Below are 15,891 nucleotides of genomic sequence, written 5' to 3'. Positions count from 1 at the left end.
CTGAACTCACAGAAGGATATTCACTACTTCAAGGAAGTCTTTACTAATGGGATTCTACCCAGGCCAGGGGCTCAGGTCTATCCAAGAACTATTCCAGAATAGACCAGGGGTCCCTTTGAGAAAAAGGTATACCAGATGGCAACAGGAAGTCCATCCAAAGCCTCCAGGCATTCAGCTCTGATCCCCACTCCTTACTTCTAAGATCTGCTTTTCCTTTACTCACCCTTTCCTTTGACATCTTCTTCCTGAGCCATGAGCTAAAGGCCTCACGACCTGGGGAATCTCCAGTAGCACCCACACTCCAGATTAAGGAAAATATAAACCAAGGTTCAATCAGCTCTCCCATACGAGCAATCTTCTCCCGGGGAATCGTCTTAAATCCCTTAGAACCACAGACAAGCAGAAGAAAAATTCTCAGGTATAATTAAGGCTCACAAACCCCAGGCTCTTCTTAATTTGCTCATAATTCTATTCAGCTTCTATGTAGATTTTTCTAGCCAGTTTTTCACAGGTCTTGTTAATATATTCTGTGGATTAAAATCTGTTGTTTCATTGGCGTATTTGAGATACTCCTTTTGCTGAACTAACGCCACTCAGCAGGAGATGGGAGAAGAATTTAGTCTTAGGTTTTTAATTTGAAAATTGTCCAGTCTTCTTCAATACTAATTCTCAAAGGACCTGCAATCTGAAGTGCATCACTCCTCAGCTCTGATCTCTGCTTCCCACTCATTCTCCAATTCCCTCTGCTATAAATAAAAGTGAACCTCTGCCCTCCAGCCTGGTAGGCATGGAGCTTATCTTGTGTTCCTTCAGCGGGCAGAGCATAATCCTTCCAGGTTTACCTGTGCTTTGGTGGATGCTGTATTACCTTCTGCCATGTGGATGAGCTACAGCATGACCTTTCTGCACCAACATCTTGCTCGCTAGTGACTAACCCTTCCTGTGACTTAGCTTCCTTAAGAGTTACAGAGACAAGTAACAGTGATACAGGTAGCAAAATCTACCTTAACGGGAATGAAAGGCTGATACAAACATTCCAATATCACCAGGAGGCTCACTGTGAGGTTACTGTCTGTAGAGGCAATTATCTCCTTCACAGAGCTTCGTATAAAGTCGATGGCCTCCTGGAAAGATACGCAGGAACATCTCAGTGTCACCATCCAGCACACTTGTCTTTGGTTTTACCTTCTTGTTCACCTCTGTCGTGTTATGTTTAGCAGGAAGAGAGTGGCTGAGAATGCAGCCATTTCCAACTGCATCCCAAGTACCACCATTTTTACTGGAGAAAAGCAAGATGAACCCCTTGGTTCAGCCTTGACACCAAGAAACCTCTGGGACTCCCATGTGGTTCTGTGCAATAGTTACGTGCATCTTGTGCTATCACTGCTGTTAAATGGTTTGCTCCCTTCAGAGCTTTCCTTTGTAGCTCCAGGTTCTTCATTAAAATAATGGCTTATCAGCAAAGTAGAAATAACAAGACTTGTTTGTACAACCTTCTCCCTGGAGGTACTCTAAGCTATAGAACTGCACTAGGGATGGTTTTGTCCAGAATATAATTTAAAAATTAAATAAAACCAACTATAATAACCAATGAGACTTAGTCACATCTTCAGAGATCAGTGAGTAACCTCTATTAAAGCCACAAAATTCACAGAGAAGTTCCCATTATAGATATTATGCTGATAGGAAATGTTCCCACAATGGCATTTAAATCCAGGCCTTGACAAGTCTGGGCTGGTTGATATTCAAGATGACATGGAATCATGGGGGTAGAACAGTAGCTCACCTGGAGGAATCTCTTGAAGAGAGATGCCAGCTGCTGTGAGAAGCGCTGCATGACGTCTGGCATATTTTTCAGCCAGCATTCAACGAAGGGCTCCAGCCCCAAAATGCTGGGTTCCAGGTAAACCATGCCACAGCGGGAGACTGTAGCAGGGGAAGCAACAGCCAAATCCTGGACTTCAAACATCATGGTCATGCCCTGGAAATTACAAAAGAAAATAAAGGATAAGGCTCAGTTTTGATACTTATTTCAGTGCAGGGAGGAAGGAGAACAGACAACAGGCAGCAAACGTGGGAGTTAATGAGTTACCTCTGTCATCTTGATGATTTCCCCTGAGCTGAGGCACAGCTTCTTATTGTCATCAAGTACCGTGTTCATGTTCTCAATCCACAGAGCATCCACTGGCCCATCAAACATGTACCACTTCTTGTTGGAGTCAGTGGCCACGGTTCCCCGGCGCATGAGTGTGGAAAAGATCCCGTCTGTCCTGAAAGGTAGGAGGAAGGCAGGGCTTGGCCCACTCTGGTTTTGCTGAAATAAATGGCGAAGTTCCCACCACAAAAGGCAGTCTTATCACGGTTCATGTGTCTCCCTTATCCATGAGCTACAAAAAGGTCCACCTCATTCTTTTTTTTACTGAGACACATCTCAGCCTGGGTGACACCACAAGACAATTTCTTTGGGCATCAGGATCTGGAATTCATGTCATTTAACTAGATGTCAACCTTCCCTTTAATATCTCTGTCCTCAGTGAAGAGTAAAGAGGCCTTGCTAGCATCCAGTTCAGGTCCCTGGAGGTGCCTCTTTTTCTCAAGGTTACAAGGATAAATCCAGGCTAAAGAGCATGACCCTACTCTCTTTATAACTGAAGTTCCTCAGCTGCCTGTGAACCTGGCTGGTGCTGGAGCTGGTCACCAGGAGAGCAGACACAAGGAATGCTGCCTGAGTGATGGCAAGAATTTAATCTGTACATGGAGCCCTGGAGCGCAGTTTCCATTCAGACCCTGGACTTGACTTTGGATATTAAATAATTATCTGTTATTTTTATAGTACTAGTGAATTCCAGGGTATTGTTACTGAGATCAAGGGAAAACAATCTGTTCTAAAGCTCAGCTGATTAAAGTAGATGGATTTGTCTGTAAATATATTTTACACAACTGCTGCATTTTTCTTTTTGTCACGTTGACATACCTGTGTAAAGTCACATCATAAATAAACTGTTGAGATTATTTGGAGCTCCTATAAAAAATCCTTCAGTAAATATGTACCAGATCCTAAGCTGGAAAGCTCTGGTCACAGCATCTGTAATGCTTACTGGCTTGAACTTTTCCTAGAGGTAGTTAGTTTTATTTATGTTTAGTTTACCTCATTTTACAGAACACAATCTTCAGCTTTGCCCTGAAACAAGTGCTGGCTGACAGGGCCAAAGGGAGATTCACGCTGCTTCTCACATCCTAGCTTATGGATAAAGTGAGCTGCAAAGTCAACCTCAGGTCAAATATGGAAACGTAAGCAGTAGGACCTGGCTGTAAAGAGGGCAAGTGGCCTATTGGTTCTCGTTTCCATACCATGTAAGCAAGCAGGAGCCCTGGCAACACGAATGAAATCTGTCTTTCTGCCTCAAAGTCATTCCTCATCACTCAAGGATACCAGAGTATTTATACAGAACAATTCAAGTGTGCAGTACAGAGGTCACTTTTCTTCAGAAGCAAAGCAAGTATTTTTAAGCTGCTGTATCTTAGGAGCAGGGGCATGTGCTCCAAAGCTATTAAATGATTGTTCTGCAGTTAATGCTGTGAGCTGAGCTGCAGGAACTGTCTGGGCATGTGCTGGCAGACAGGCCAAGTGCACAATGAGGGATGTCAGCTTAAATCGCTGTGACTGGCTGCTGTAGCTTGGTGGGGATATGGACTTGATCGCTTCTGGTTCTGTGCCACCACCCCAAATGCTTCTCAGCCTTGAAGAGAGGACGCTCAACACCAGAAATGTGTTTTCTGTCTGGAAGAAAGGAAAGGAGGTTTTGTACTTTACCATTCATGCGTTAGCAAGTTGAACTCTCCATAAAGCTGGCCCATTGTGATGGATTTGGGATTCAGCACAAAGTAGCGGACTGCTTCGTAATTCCCACCGCTGGCTGCAGGCTGACCTTTCAGTGATGTCATTGCAGCTGCCAGGACTTCATAACTCTGCAAAAGCAGGACAGACAGAGAGTTAACTGCCATGGCTCCAGAACGACAAAGCCACTTGCTCTCACAGCAATTGCATTCAAATGCAGTGAGAAAAGAGACATACTGAAGGGTAATATCATAGTACAGAGATGCCTAGCTGAAATAAAAGCACAGAAATTAAGCACTCTATATGCAGGGGAGGAGGAAGTTAGATCTGTGCAAGAGGCCTGAAGCACCTAGAGAGGTCCAAGGATGTCTCAAGCCTTAGAAATCTGCAGCACAACTAATAAGCCTCAGTGTAATCTCACAGCTCAAAAGTGTACCAGTAATATACCTCCCCATGACTATACATTATTACTAACAGGCAGCATCTTTGTGCCCTGACTTCTATCTGAGAAAAGCTTTAAATGCCAGTATGGGTCTTCTCTGAAACTTAACCCTCTGCAACACTGGTAGGTGATGGTTTGCTGGGGCCAACACAGTGTCTCACCCATACCTTTGTCTTCCCAGAACCTGTTGGTCCCACCAGCATCAGGCCGTGACGAACCACAGTGGTCTCATACAGTTGGATGCATTTAGTCACAAAACCTGTACAGGAAGATGATGCAGAGTGGGTCTGGGAACACATATCTTTCCTAGGGCAGTATGCTGGACTAAAAGCCCAGGTCCAGAGGGAGCTTGTGGAGAGCCTTTCCCCTCACCATCAACATCCTTCAGATTTGCCTGGATGCAGGATTTGCGGATGGCTTCTTCCAGGATGCCATAATCAATAGGTGTTTCTTTGATATTTGGAAATAAATCTGAGACAATACCATTGAAGAGCTTGAGGTCATCCTGCAGGAATTTGGGTACGTTGGCATCCCTAATAGCTCGCAGGCAGATCAGCTCCTGCACAGATTTAAGAACTCAGGACTTCAGAGATCCTTCCTCTTGTATGAGGCTGCAGAAAAGGCCCCATGAGTCTATGTCAGCGTGAAGTACAAACACATTTACCTCATCCATATCAGGATTCTCTCTTTTGAGATTGCCAGCTGTTGAGATGACAGTCTTCACAGCTCTCATCCCAAAGTCATAATGGTCCTGAAAAAGGCACAGAGGAACCTATGTCGTCAGATAGAGGAGCACCACCTATAAAAGTAAGCTTAGGCATGCACTCAGCAGGCAAGAAAAGAAAAATTAAAGAGTTATGCCTTCAGAACAATTCCTCCTTTAGCCAACTCTACTGTCAGTATCCTTCAAACAACTAATTAGTCCTCAGCTGTACAGTCTATGAATTGAGGAAGGTGAGAGTAAGTGCACAATGAAAAATCCTAGATGGAAGGAAAAGCAGGCAGGGCTGTTTGGCTCAACTGTCCTGCCACTGTAATCCTAAATAGGATTTAAGGTGAATGCAAGTCCAGCCACAGGAACAGAAAGGAGAATTAGAAAGAAGGAAGAAAGATGAAGAATGGGTATAGGGACCTTTATGAGATATGCTATCACAAGGCACCAAGAAAACCATCCAGGTACTTCATGCCTGGGCTAAGTCTCACATTTAGAAAGCATTCATGGACATGAAGGCATCTACCTGGGCGCTGAGCTGTTCTGACAATAGTTTGAATGTTGTGGTGATCTTCTTTGCAAGGATTTTGGCTTCATTAAACCCAAAGGAGTAGAGTGAGATCTCAGCAATCATGGAGTAATCTGGGACCATCATAGCCACAGGACGAAAGAGAGCCTGGAACATACAGATCCAACACAATGTCCAGAACACTGTCATTTCTTTCTTTTTTTCCCAGAAAATTGAAAAGGCTGAGTATCCATTCCAGACTGTTTAGAGGACACAACATGAGTGTGTGTGGCACCTGTCACTGTAGCATCCCTGCAGACTGCAATCTGAACAATGCCCTTTCCTTACACATGTGGTTCAAGTCTCAAAGTGATCCTGTAGACTCTCCAAAAGCATCACACCCTAACTCTTGTCATGGACACACTGGTGGGTCCAGGTAGCATCCAGCACCTTTATTGCCCCTCCTCCTGTGCAGCCTGCCCTCCTTACCTTCAGGTTATCGGGCAGTTCAGTGCGCCCAGCGTACCCTGGGTTCATTGTGATGAAGACTGCACAGGATGGGACCAGTGGGATCTCTGTGCCTTCAAATATGAAGGTTTCCACCTAGAAAATTAAAAATATGATCATCCTCAAAGAACAGAGCCTGACCTGCAAACTGAATAATGTAGCAGAATCTTCCAAGATGAGAACAATAGCTTTTAGCTGTTAAATTATAAAGCACAAACACACACAGCTGCCCACAACAGTAGTGACTCAATCTGGTCCCACTGCAGGAACCCAGTATTACCAGCAGTATTTTTCCCTGTACAAAAGACTGGGGTTGTGGAAGATTTACTGATGGGTTAACTTTTCTTTTCTTTTTTTTTTAACTCTTGAACAGACTTCTATCCCTTCAGCTGTAAACAAACGTCTTGCCATTTATTTTGCACTAGAGATCAGACCTGAATGAATTCATTGGAAAGAGGGCAAAGAGAAACCTAAATCCTTTTTAAAGCTGTGTAGGTAGTAATTTCAGATGGGGGATAAAGTAATGCAGAAGAATTTATGGAGAGCAAGTTTCTAATTCCAAGCCAAAGTCAAGGAGATTCAGGTCTTAACCCTTCTGGGCCTCCAGAGAACAAAGCAGAGGCTGGCTGCTAGACTGGCTGACAGCTGAATCTCCATTAAAGCCAACAATTCACAACAATTCACAGCAATTACAATGCAACTCTGTGTGCACAAGTATGTGTTTTTCTGCACATAGTGGGTTTTGTGAATCCACCAAAGCTTGGTTAACACATTTAGACAAATTTGGTGTTAAGCAACTCATGTCGGAACACTGACTGCCTTTATCACAACTCCAATTTTGATCAGCTCACTGGATCTGTATCAGAGCGTCACCCACACCAAAGTCTGCTGGCACTACAGGTCAAGCTGAGAGGTACTTCAGCCTGTGAGAGTGTGGGCAACTCTGGCAGCATAGGCTAGGGTGAAGTTAAAAATTCCCCTGAGGATGTTGACTGTAATGGATTGGTATGATGTCCCATAGTTAGGACATTGTTCAAACCTCTCCTCAAGGATGTCTGTTCAAGTCGCCCCTGAGAAGTGAAGCTTGAAGGTTTGTGCAGAGACAAGGACTTGCCTGAACTAGCTCAAGTGATTTTTTTGCCTGCCTTTGCATCCACATGTTCCTTACATACCCTCTGCTGCTGTGCTTTCTGGATGGTTGTGATCTGCTGGGCCACCACTGAAAGCACCTCGATATCGATGCGGTTGAACTCATCGAAGCAAGCCCAGGCACCAGAACTGGGCAAGGAAGGAAGAATGAAGGGAGTCAGGAGCATCATACAGGAGCAATCTTGCAGTCAAAAGTTCAGCTATAGCCAGAAGTTATATATCCACATACTGGGTAGGCATAACAGAGACCAGAAGTGAACACAGAAGGGCCCTGATGTCCCATGGCAAAGTGACACAGCCAATGTGTCCTGGTTCAGCGGACACCCTGACTGTATCCCAGGCCACGTGATGACTGCCCATGGCAGTATCTTATCCTAGAGCTTGGGACAAATTCTCCCTGATATAGATTTCAGCTTTAAAGTGGTGTCATGTTGAATTCCTAGTTTGTACCTGAGCTGTAAGTGTAGCAGATGCAGTTTATACAACACTTAAGTCCATTTTTCAGAGTTTGGAAAACTCTGAAAATAAAAAGGTGGAAGCATGATCTTCCCATAAGGCATGGCTTAAGAAAGAAGTCAAATTACTTACAAAGAAAACATCTGAGAAAAGAATATCAGCCTTTGTTGGAGTAACTAATTCAGATTCACCAGTGTGCAACAGACTAATTGGACCAGCTCTGTTTGAAACGTAGAGAACAGAGAAGCCTCTCTGAGAGGATCCCTCAGGGCTTAGAGCAGTCTCTCTTGGCTGCTCAATTTTGAATACTCTCAGCAGATTCTCTTCTTCTTAAGATTAAGCAGCTTGTGGGCTGAATCTCAGTCCAACATGGATGATATTAAAATAAAGGCCAAAGCTGCAAACATTTGCACAGGTGGATTAGTATATTGTGGATTAGTGCAAAGCATTTTAATTTTGCCTTAAATGAACAAGGATCTCCTTTTATCTCTTTTTTTTTTTTTTTTTAATTGGATCAACTGTTCCTCCTTTCTGGCTGGAATTTTGTAACCTTGCTCATTCTGGAACTCAGTAATGCCTTGCTAGGGCATCCCTCAATAATGACACTCAGCATTTCACTGTACCTGGCTAGTCCCTTAAAAAACTTGCCCATTGCCATAAAGTCGAGTTGGTCAGAGCAGTTGAACACTACAGTTTGGATTGCCAGTGCTTTGCCCAAGTCTTTTGTTGTTTCTGTTTTGCCTGTTCCTGCTGGTCCTGCAGGTGCTCCTCCAAATTTCAGGTGCAGAGCTCCTGTAAGTGTCAGATAACACCTACAACAAAGAAGAGACCAGATGATGAAAAAAAGCATTTGTACTACTGATTTCAGCAAAGAGACATATGATCTGTCCAGCTGGAGACAAGGAGAAATCCACATTCATTATTCTACAAAACTGCTTAGATATGCAGCATTCTGCAAGGGAGTTAGAGCTATGTGGCCTTGATTAGTATTCATGGGGGCCTGCATGGATAAATCCTTCTGCCACTGGCTACAAATTCATTCTGTAGAAAAAGGACAGTTACAAAAGGGTAAAACTATTATTTCTGCTGCATATTCTAGAGTACTAGCTGCTACCTTCTGGTTTCTAGAAGACCTCCTTAGCTATCAGGTGGGCATTTTATTTGAGAGCACTACATTAAGAATTAGGAGAGTGAAAGCAATCAGTCTGAGCACTGATCACTAGGAATACAGCAGCAACCAATGCCAGGGTGCTCCAGTGCACTTGTCTCAGGTAGTCCTTTACTGTACAAATGGATTCTATTTACATACATTAAGATGTAGGACCTGCATGGTCAGATCCTTTGTTTAATCCTGTTCATCCAGAAGAAAAAACAATAAAGAAAAGAGAACAAAGGTGAGTTTGTTACCCAGAAAACAATGTCTTTACCTGTCAGTGAGGGGTGTGATAACCAGACGGCCAGTGTTCCCCAGATACTCATAGCCATAGAGAAACTCAGCATTGACTGCTCTGATGTACAGGTCATCTCTTGTCCAGTAGTATCTAATGGTGAGTGAACATGACATCAGAAAGACAAACACTGCCTGGCAGACAAAGCAGCTCATGAGATTACAGGTTTGGAGACCTGTATGTCAAGGGATTTCCCTCTCAAGAGCAGAAAGGATAAAGTGACACAACAGGGTGGACAGGAGTTCTCACAGGACCTGGGATCAAGCACTGCACCCCTTGGGCAGGAGCACGGCCTTTCACAATGAAACATCATGGTATGGGTTAGTTTTTATTGCCAAAGAGGATGCCATCAAAACTTAGATCTGTCTCAAACTCCTGTTTCCATTTGTCATGGACACAGCTGATGGGTAAGGAGAATGCAGACTGGCCAGGGAGGCCAGCTGAGCTGTGCTCTCTAACCTGAGCTGAGAGATCCACTCAAAATCATTCATGCTTGTTACATTCTCCTCAACCAGCTTTGCTGCAACATCCTTGGCATGGACCTCGATCACAATAAGAGCTGACAGCACTGCTCGCTGCATCTTGGACAGTCTCCCACGGACCAGGGCCACCAAATCTGCCAGCTGGGGAAGGAAAGGAAAGTACCCTGAAGCAATCTACTCTGTACCAATGCAATGCAATCAAACTCAGGGCATGCTAAGTCTATTCTGTACTTGAGCAACTTCTGTCTCTTCTCTTGTCAGAAGCACAAATGACTGCTCAGAAAGCAAATGCTATTCAGGGCTGGCTCAGAGCTGAGTTTTGCCTACACCATTACCATGTTCAGGTGAAAAGAAAGAGTTAGAGCCACCATGAAGTCCAGAGCTAATAACTCTCAGGTATTAGGTGTGATTAGATGCACAGAACTGATATGAAGGATGCAGTTTCCTCCACTGTCCATCACTTCAGTTCTTCACTTTTGGCTTCTTGAGTAACCCTGGAGAAGTTATCTTTCACCTTGTTATAGTGTTCAGGTGGTGATCATATTATCAATCCTGTGTATTATTTGGGGTTTATTATGACAAATACCCTAGTAATTGAGAAGACAACCTATTTTATCACCTGTTTTGAACACTGCTATGCAAAACCGTGTCTCTGTTTCCCCAACAGTATTGTCCTGGCTATATTTATAACTTGTCTGTGGTCTGATGATTGAAAAGTCTCCATCTGGCAAAATCTCACCCTTCCATTCATTTTCATACCTGAGCACTCAGCTGTGGGTAAAGCCTGCTGGACAAATCTCCAGCTTCCAGAGATTCAGACACTTCCTTTGTCCAGAAAATCTGGCAGCCAGCAATGACCACTTGGCCAGGCCATTGCAAGACCCATGTGGAACGTGGAGTCTTAAAACAGGAAAAAACAGGTGTGAGAAAGGGGAAAAAAGGTGGTAAGACATTTATTTATTTGTTTATTTATTTCTATGTCCTCTTGCTCTGAGATGCATGATTAACAAATAAGCACTGAATTCTTGTTTAAGAGGCTTTCCTTTTCTTCCCCCTCCAGCTGCTATGAAGAAATTGTCTTCAGGCACTGGGTACAGCAGGCACCTTCTCTCCACTATGCCACCTGCAGTAACCAGTTACAAGTAACCAGCAGCAGGTGAAGAGCAGGAATTTGTGAGACTCAAAAGAATATTTCCCCTCCTCTGGCCTGTTCTAACTTTCTTACTTTCAAATTTTCAGTCTGAATAAGAAAAAGTAACAGATACAGCCAAGGCCTCTTTATTTTTCAGCCTTTCTCCTTACCTAGATTAGAAATTTCAGTTTTACACCAGCATAGGTTTTATACAGAAACCAGAGCCAAGATATATCCCCTATGCACTGACTGAAACCAACAGTTCATGTGCCTTGATTACTTTTAGCAGCCCCTAGCTCACTGTGAGACATGAGAGCTGAAGCAGAAGATCCTTACAAGGAGGAAGTAGTCTGGAGAGATAAACAGACATGGATTCATACAGGGTTGTTTTACGCTGTAGGAAAGCTGTTGAGGGAGTGTGCAGGGTTTGCATTCTGCTGGACCATTAGCTTCTTGTCCAGCTGCCCATTCTGCACTTACAGGCGCAAAACCCTATTAAAGGCTGTGTTTTGAAAGTGGAATAGAATAGAATAGAATATTCTTGCAGAAGTTCATCAGCCCCATCTCTGGTGACCTCTATGGCAAGCCTGGAACCAACATATCAGAGAGCTGCCAGTGTGTGACAAAAATCTTACCTCTGGATAAACACCAATTGATTTTTCTATGTTGTCCCGAACACTGGCCTTCATGGATTTCTCCACTTCCAGCAGCCAGTCCTCCACATTCTCACTGGGACGGATGGCAGTAAACAGCTTCACCTCTTCTCCTTCACCAGAGTACATGTGTGTGATCTGCAGGTCTTCCTGGAATTTCAGCTAATGGAAGAAGCACAACAGGAGATATGAGTGGAGGATTTCTTTTCTATCCCTGCCTTCCTGCCCCTGGGGGACAGCCAGCCTATACCAGTGTTTGCTCATTATAAACCTGGTGCCAAACTTGGTTGCCAGTAGTGATAATAAAGTGGGCGACAGACGTGCAAAATGACCTCTCCAAATAATGGAAAATGATTGTATGAAAACAAGAGATTCACATAGCTTGTGACTTGAGTGAAGCAAATCAAATTATAGGTAGGATGAACATTTCTCATCGCCTGTCTAGGATTCAGACCCTTGACTCCCGCACAATTCTGTAGACTCAAATCATTTCCCTTGATGTCACAGTGCCTGGTTTTAAGAGTAAAATTTTAACAGCTTCTCTGGTGCCCCAGCATAACACTGAAAGTCCCCTTATTTATTCCAATGGCTTTGCACCAGGTTTCCAGTTCAATTTCCTTTCTATTTTTCCAAACTAATGACTAGGAGATTGGTTTTACTGTCTGAGTACTGTGGTGGTTCGAGCTGTGACTAGCTATGGAGTCTGAAGTCTATTAGGAATAACAAAGAGGAAAAATAGCCAGGTTAACTCCAGCTCCTAGGAAGGGATGAAGGCAGAAACTTAATTCAGCTCAGGCTTGTTCAGTCTTTGTCCCTTCTGGGGCTGTCAGCAGGAGTGGGATTCCATCCTAACAAGGTGCCTGCGAGTAGAAAGCTAAGTCAGAGCTATTTCTCCTGGCCCTCATGGTGAGATGGACACACATCTCCAGAGGGAGTGTCCTCTCCTCCTAGAATGGATATTTAAGTGAATTTCTCTAAGTCAACTTTTGCAGATGCCTATTTTCCCCCATTTGTCTGAAGGGCACCCAGGTCATGGGCAGATGCCTGGCTTTGAGATGTCTGAAGTGAGGTTGCTGGAATCCCACTTCAGGACAGTCAGCACCTTCCAATGCCTATGTACAGTTACAGCTTCCCAGGAGATACATTTCCACACAGCAGAATGTGAACAGTCCTCCAGACCTCAGAACGCCTCCAAATTCCCATGACACAGCTTCCCAAAGGTAGGCCAAGCCACCTGTGTGCTTGCTTTGCCTACCCGTGCAATGTTCTCAAAGCACTTGTGGAGGTGAGGTTGTACAGCAGTGGGGTCTTTTGTCTGAGACAGTATTTCCAGCAGCTCATCATCTGAAAGGAAGTAGAACCTACAAACAGAGAGAGGTGTGAGGAGAGGCTCTGTTTACTGCAGCAGCAAGGGCTAAGTCCTGGCATGATGTGGAACAAGCCTTTTGCGAAAGAAACTGTTTCTGACTGCTCACTGATCTCTTTGTGTTTGTGTAGATGAGCTGCCACCATCCAGCCATCTCCCTTTTTGTAGAGACAGACTTCTCCCTCTGCAGAAGTCAGTTATTTCCAAGCAAAGAGGGTTTAAATGAGTATCAAAGAATATAAGTCTTCCTTCAGGAATAAAAGTTACTTGGAGGTTTTAATTTTACCCCACCCTTTCTACATAAATCCTGAGGCACAGATATGCAATGATGCTATCACACTGCCCTTAACTCACCACATTTGTGTGTGCCTGTTTTCTCCCCATCAGATGGCAGCATTGAAAGGCACAGCTTTGCTTATGCTTGCAGGCCATGAATAAATCCTAAGCTTAGGTGGTTTTGCTCTTTCTTGGCAGAATGAACTGCAGTGAGCCTCTCATATTTTCTGAAACGGGGAGTGCGATCTACCCCTGTGAAACTCGGGGTTACCTGGGAAAAGCGCTTCTCTTTGTCTCCAGATATTCACTCAGTCCTTTCTGCACAAGTTCAAGTAGTTTGTTACAATTTTGCAGCTTCTCCAGTAGCTCTGGATCAGGGCACAAAGTAATCACCTACAACAAAATGTGTAACAGAGGAAGCATCAGTATTCTGAGCATGTGGGAGATAAGGCAGTGGAGATAATTGGGTTGCCCAGTGATGTTACTGACAGGATTTAAATGACTCATTTGCAGGAATTCTCAGGGATCTGGAGAGGTGTAAGCTTTGTGGGAAAGGAGGGTAAACAGCCCTTATGGAGACAAGCATTTCTGGGTTCCCCTAAATACCAGCATTTGTAATACGGAATACAAGTGGTGAAGGAATTCTGGGAAATGGAGACTGGAAAACAGAAGAGAGCAGAGCACTACCATCAGAACACAAAAAATAGGCAAAAATAATGGTTCTAAAAGAGAATCAGTCTTGAGGGAGGATTGATTACAACCACAGCATGTTACAAGAGTCATAGGAGGCACGGTGTCTGTGTTAGAGGAGGAGGAATCTGGTGGGGTGGAGACTTTAGTTGAAGGCACTACCAAAGTGGTATGGGAATGGCTCTGTCCATTCAGGCACGAGAAAAAAAGGCCAAATTCTGAGAAAAGAAACCCAGCACAATGCCCTGTACAAGGCTATACAGTTAATACAGTGCTGCTTATGTCCACACCATTATAAAAACAGTGACTCAAAGACACAGTCCTTGTGTGAGCACAGCTTCAAGGTGTTTGAGATACCTGCACTGGCTTTCATCAGGGCACATACCTCAGGGTTTGCATTGGCTTTCTTCATGACATGCCTCCAATCCTTATCCACGGTGTTGTAACGCTGGCTTTCCACTGGGAGCTGTCTTTTGATGTCCTCTGAGCTAAAGATTGGCTCCAAGTAGAGCCAAGAGCGCTGACAGTTCAGCCACTCCTCTAGGACATCCTAGTGAGAAGCAGAAAAGCATATCAGGATACCATGCTATGAACCTGTTCAACAAAACCATCCAAACTGTGCACCAGAACATGTTTAAAAAAACAAGAAAGGGAAAAAAAAAAGAAAGAAAAAAAAAAAGAGGTGATGCTGCACTTACACTTTCCATATTTCTAAAATCTACCTACAGGATCAGGAACTGCAATTTCCTTTCCAAATAATTATCAACTTCCTAGCACTCCCCTTTACAAAACTTTTGTAACTTTTCTCCTGCAGCACTGCTATTTTGTTGTCAGAGTCCTGCTAGGAGCTCCTGGTTTGATGAGCAAGTGCTGGCACAGTCTGCCAGATCCTGCTTAAACAGCAGTCTTCCTACACCTGCTTTCCTACACCGAGATGTGGATGATTAGCATGGATTTCACAGGGTCTGTAAGAATCTGTGAGGTCCACTCAGTACAGTATGATTAGAGAGACCAGTAACACTATTCACAGCAATAGGCAAGTTCTGGCCCCACTAAAACATGTTGCAATAGGCAGCAAAAGGGCTGCATTACTTTCCTTGAGTCAGAGGGCTTCCACAGGCCCTATTCTTCCCTAAAGACTGATACTCTCTTGATAATTGCCCTTCCAGTTCCCAGCAGCAACTGCAGTGTCCACATTCAAGCATGGCAGCACAACCCAGCTGCCTGTCTTCCCCACACATGTGTAGCTAAAAATCAGTACCTGTGTCATCTTCAGCTTAGTTTCCCACAAGTTCATCCTTTCCTCAAAAGGTTTCTTGAAGGGTGAGAAAGACATGCTCTGAACCAGGACAATATGATCATCTAGGAGCTGAGAAATGTCATCGGTGCTTTTCAGAATATAGGTTTTTGTGTTTTTGTAAAGCATCACAATGAATGAAACAGACTTCCATTCCATCTCTATCTTGTTGAGTGCCTGGAACAGAGGGACAAGTAATTTAATTTTCAGATACAACCTGTACAAATGGTTATGCCAGCTTCCACAACTTTCTTAAGGCCACTCTCTAGAAAATGACAGATTTTTGCTCTTGGATTCCACTGGAAAATGCAGCTGTGTATTTTGTGCAAAGTACAGTCAGCAACAGCACATTTCCTCTGCATTGTCCACAGGTTCAACACCTCAACACCAGTGCTGAAACCAACACCTTGAGGGGAAAAAATGGCAATTTCACCTCCAGGCCTGTTTATGCTCTAGATGCACAGAGGCTGCCAGCAAAGGGATTGTTAATGACTATGATTAATGACAGCTTTGTCAGAAGGGGAACTATCCATTGGGAACTTGCCTGAGATTTCAGAGAACAAGAGCTGCCAGAAGGTCAAGACCATCTTAGATCACATCTGAACTGATGAACTGAAGCTGAAAGACCATCTAATCTATGAATCTCCAGAGCTAGAAAGGTTTCCCGGCACGTTTACTGGTTTAAAGGATTTGCCATCCCCATTCCCAGTCCCTAATCCCCTGACATAACATTTGGATGGCAGAGTGCAGACAATCAATTTATTTTAACTTAACCAGTCACTAATCCCACAGTGCAGAATGAGATCCAAGCAGTGGATCAACATAACCATAAAGCAGAGCTGTTAATGCCACAATTGAAATTCTACAAGACAGAATAAGTTCTTCTACTGTGTGAACCCAGTTGTGTGGCCATTGCTCCCTTCTGTAAGGACAGC

At 43.9% G+C, this 15,891-nt stretch overlaps 1 protein-coding gene across 1 annotated transcript in view; it reads right to left on the bottom strand.

Annotated features, from left to right (window-relative positions):
* Positions 1-15,891, bottom strand: part of DNAH1 (dynein axonemal heavy chain 1) — a 70,868-nt gene that overhangs the window by 28,931 nt on the left and 26,046 nt on the right. The window contains exons 21-40 of the mRNA XM_019008140.2: positions 14,921-15,133; positions 14,045-14,209; positions 13,241-13,362; positions 12,583-12,688; positions 11,310-11,489; positions 10,302-10,442; positions 9,520-9,683; positions 9,040-9,153; positions 8,236-8,424; positions 7,180-7,285; positions 5,990-6,103; positions 5,519-5,668; positions 4,945-5,031; positions 4,653-4,839; positions 4,448-4,539; positions 3,815-3,969; positions 2,093-2,270; positions 1,787-1,981; positions 1,005-1,124; positions 224-382 (exon numbers count right to left, since the gene is read on the bottom strand). Of these exons, the coding sequence (XP_018863685.1) occupies positions 224-382; positions 1,005-1,124; positions 1,787-1,981; positions 2,093-2,270; positions 3,815-3,969; positions 4,448-4,539; positions 4,653-4,839; positions 4,945-5,031; positions 5,519-5,668; positions 5,990-6,103; positions 7,180-7,285; positions 8,236-8,424; positions 9,040-9,153; positions 9,520-9,683; positions 10,302-10,442; positions 11,310-11,489; positions 12,583-12,688; positions 13,241-13,362; positions 14,045-14,209; positions 14,921-15,133 (2,937 nt within the window). The remainder of the gene's footprint in view (positions 1-223; positions 383-1,004; positions 1,125-1,786; positions 1,982-2,092; positions 2,271-3,814; positions 3,970-4,447; positions 4,540-4,652; positions 4,840-4,944; positions 5,032-5,518; positions 5,669-5,989; positions 6,104-7,179; positions 7,286-8,235; positions 8,425-9,039; positions 9,154-9,519; positions 9,684-10,301; positions 10,443-11,309; positions 11,490-12,582; positions 12,689-13,240; positions 13,363-14,044; positions 14,210-14,920; positions 15,134-15,891) is intronic.

Source organism: Parus major, chromosome 12 (assembly GCF_001522545.3).
Source record: "Parus major isolate Abel chromosome 12, Parus_major1.1, whole genome shotgun sequence".
In the NCBI taxonomy this organism is placed as follows: Eukaryota; Metazoa; Chordata; class Aves; order Passeriformes; family Paridae; genus Parus; species Parus major.
This window is presented reverse-complemented; position numbering and strand designations above follow the sequence as displayed.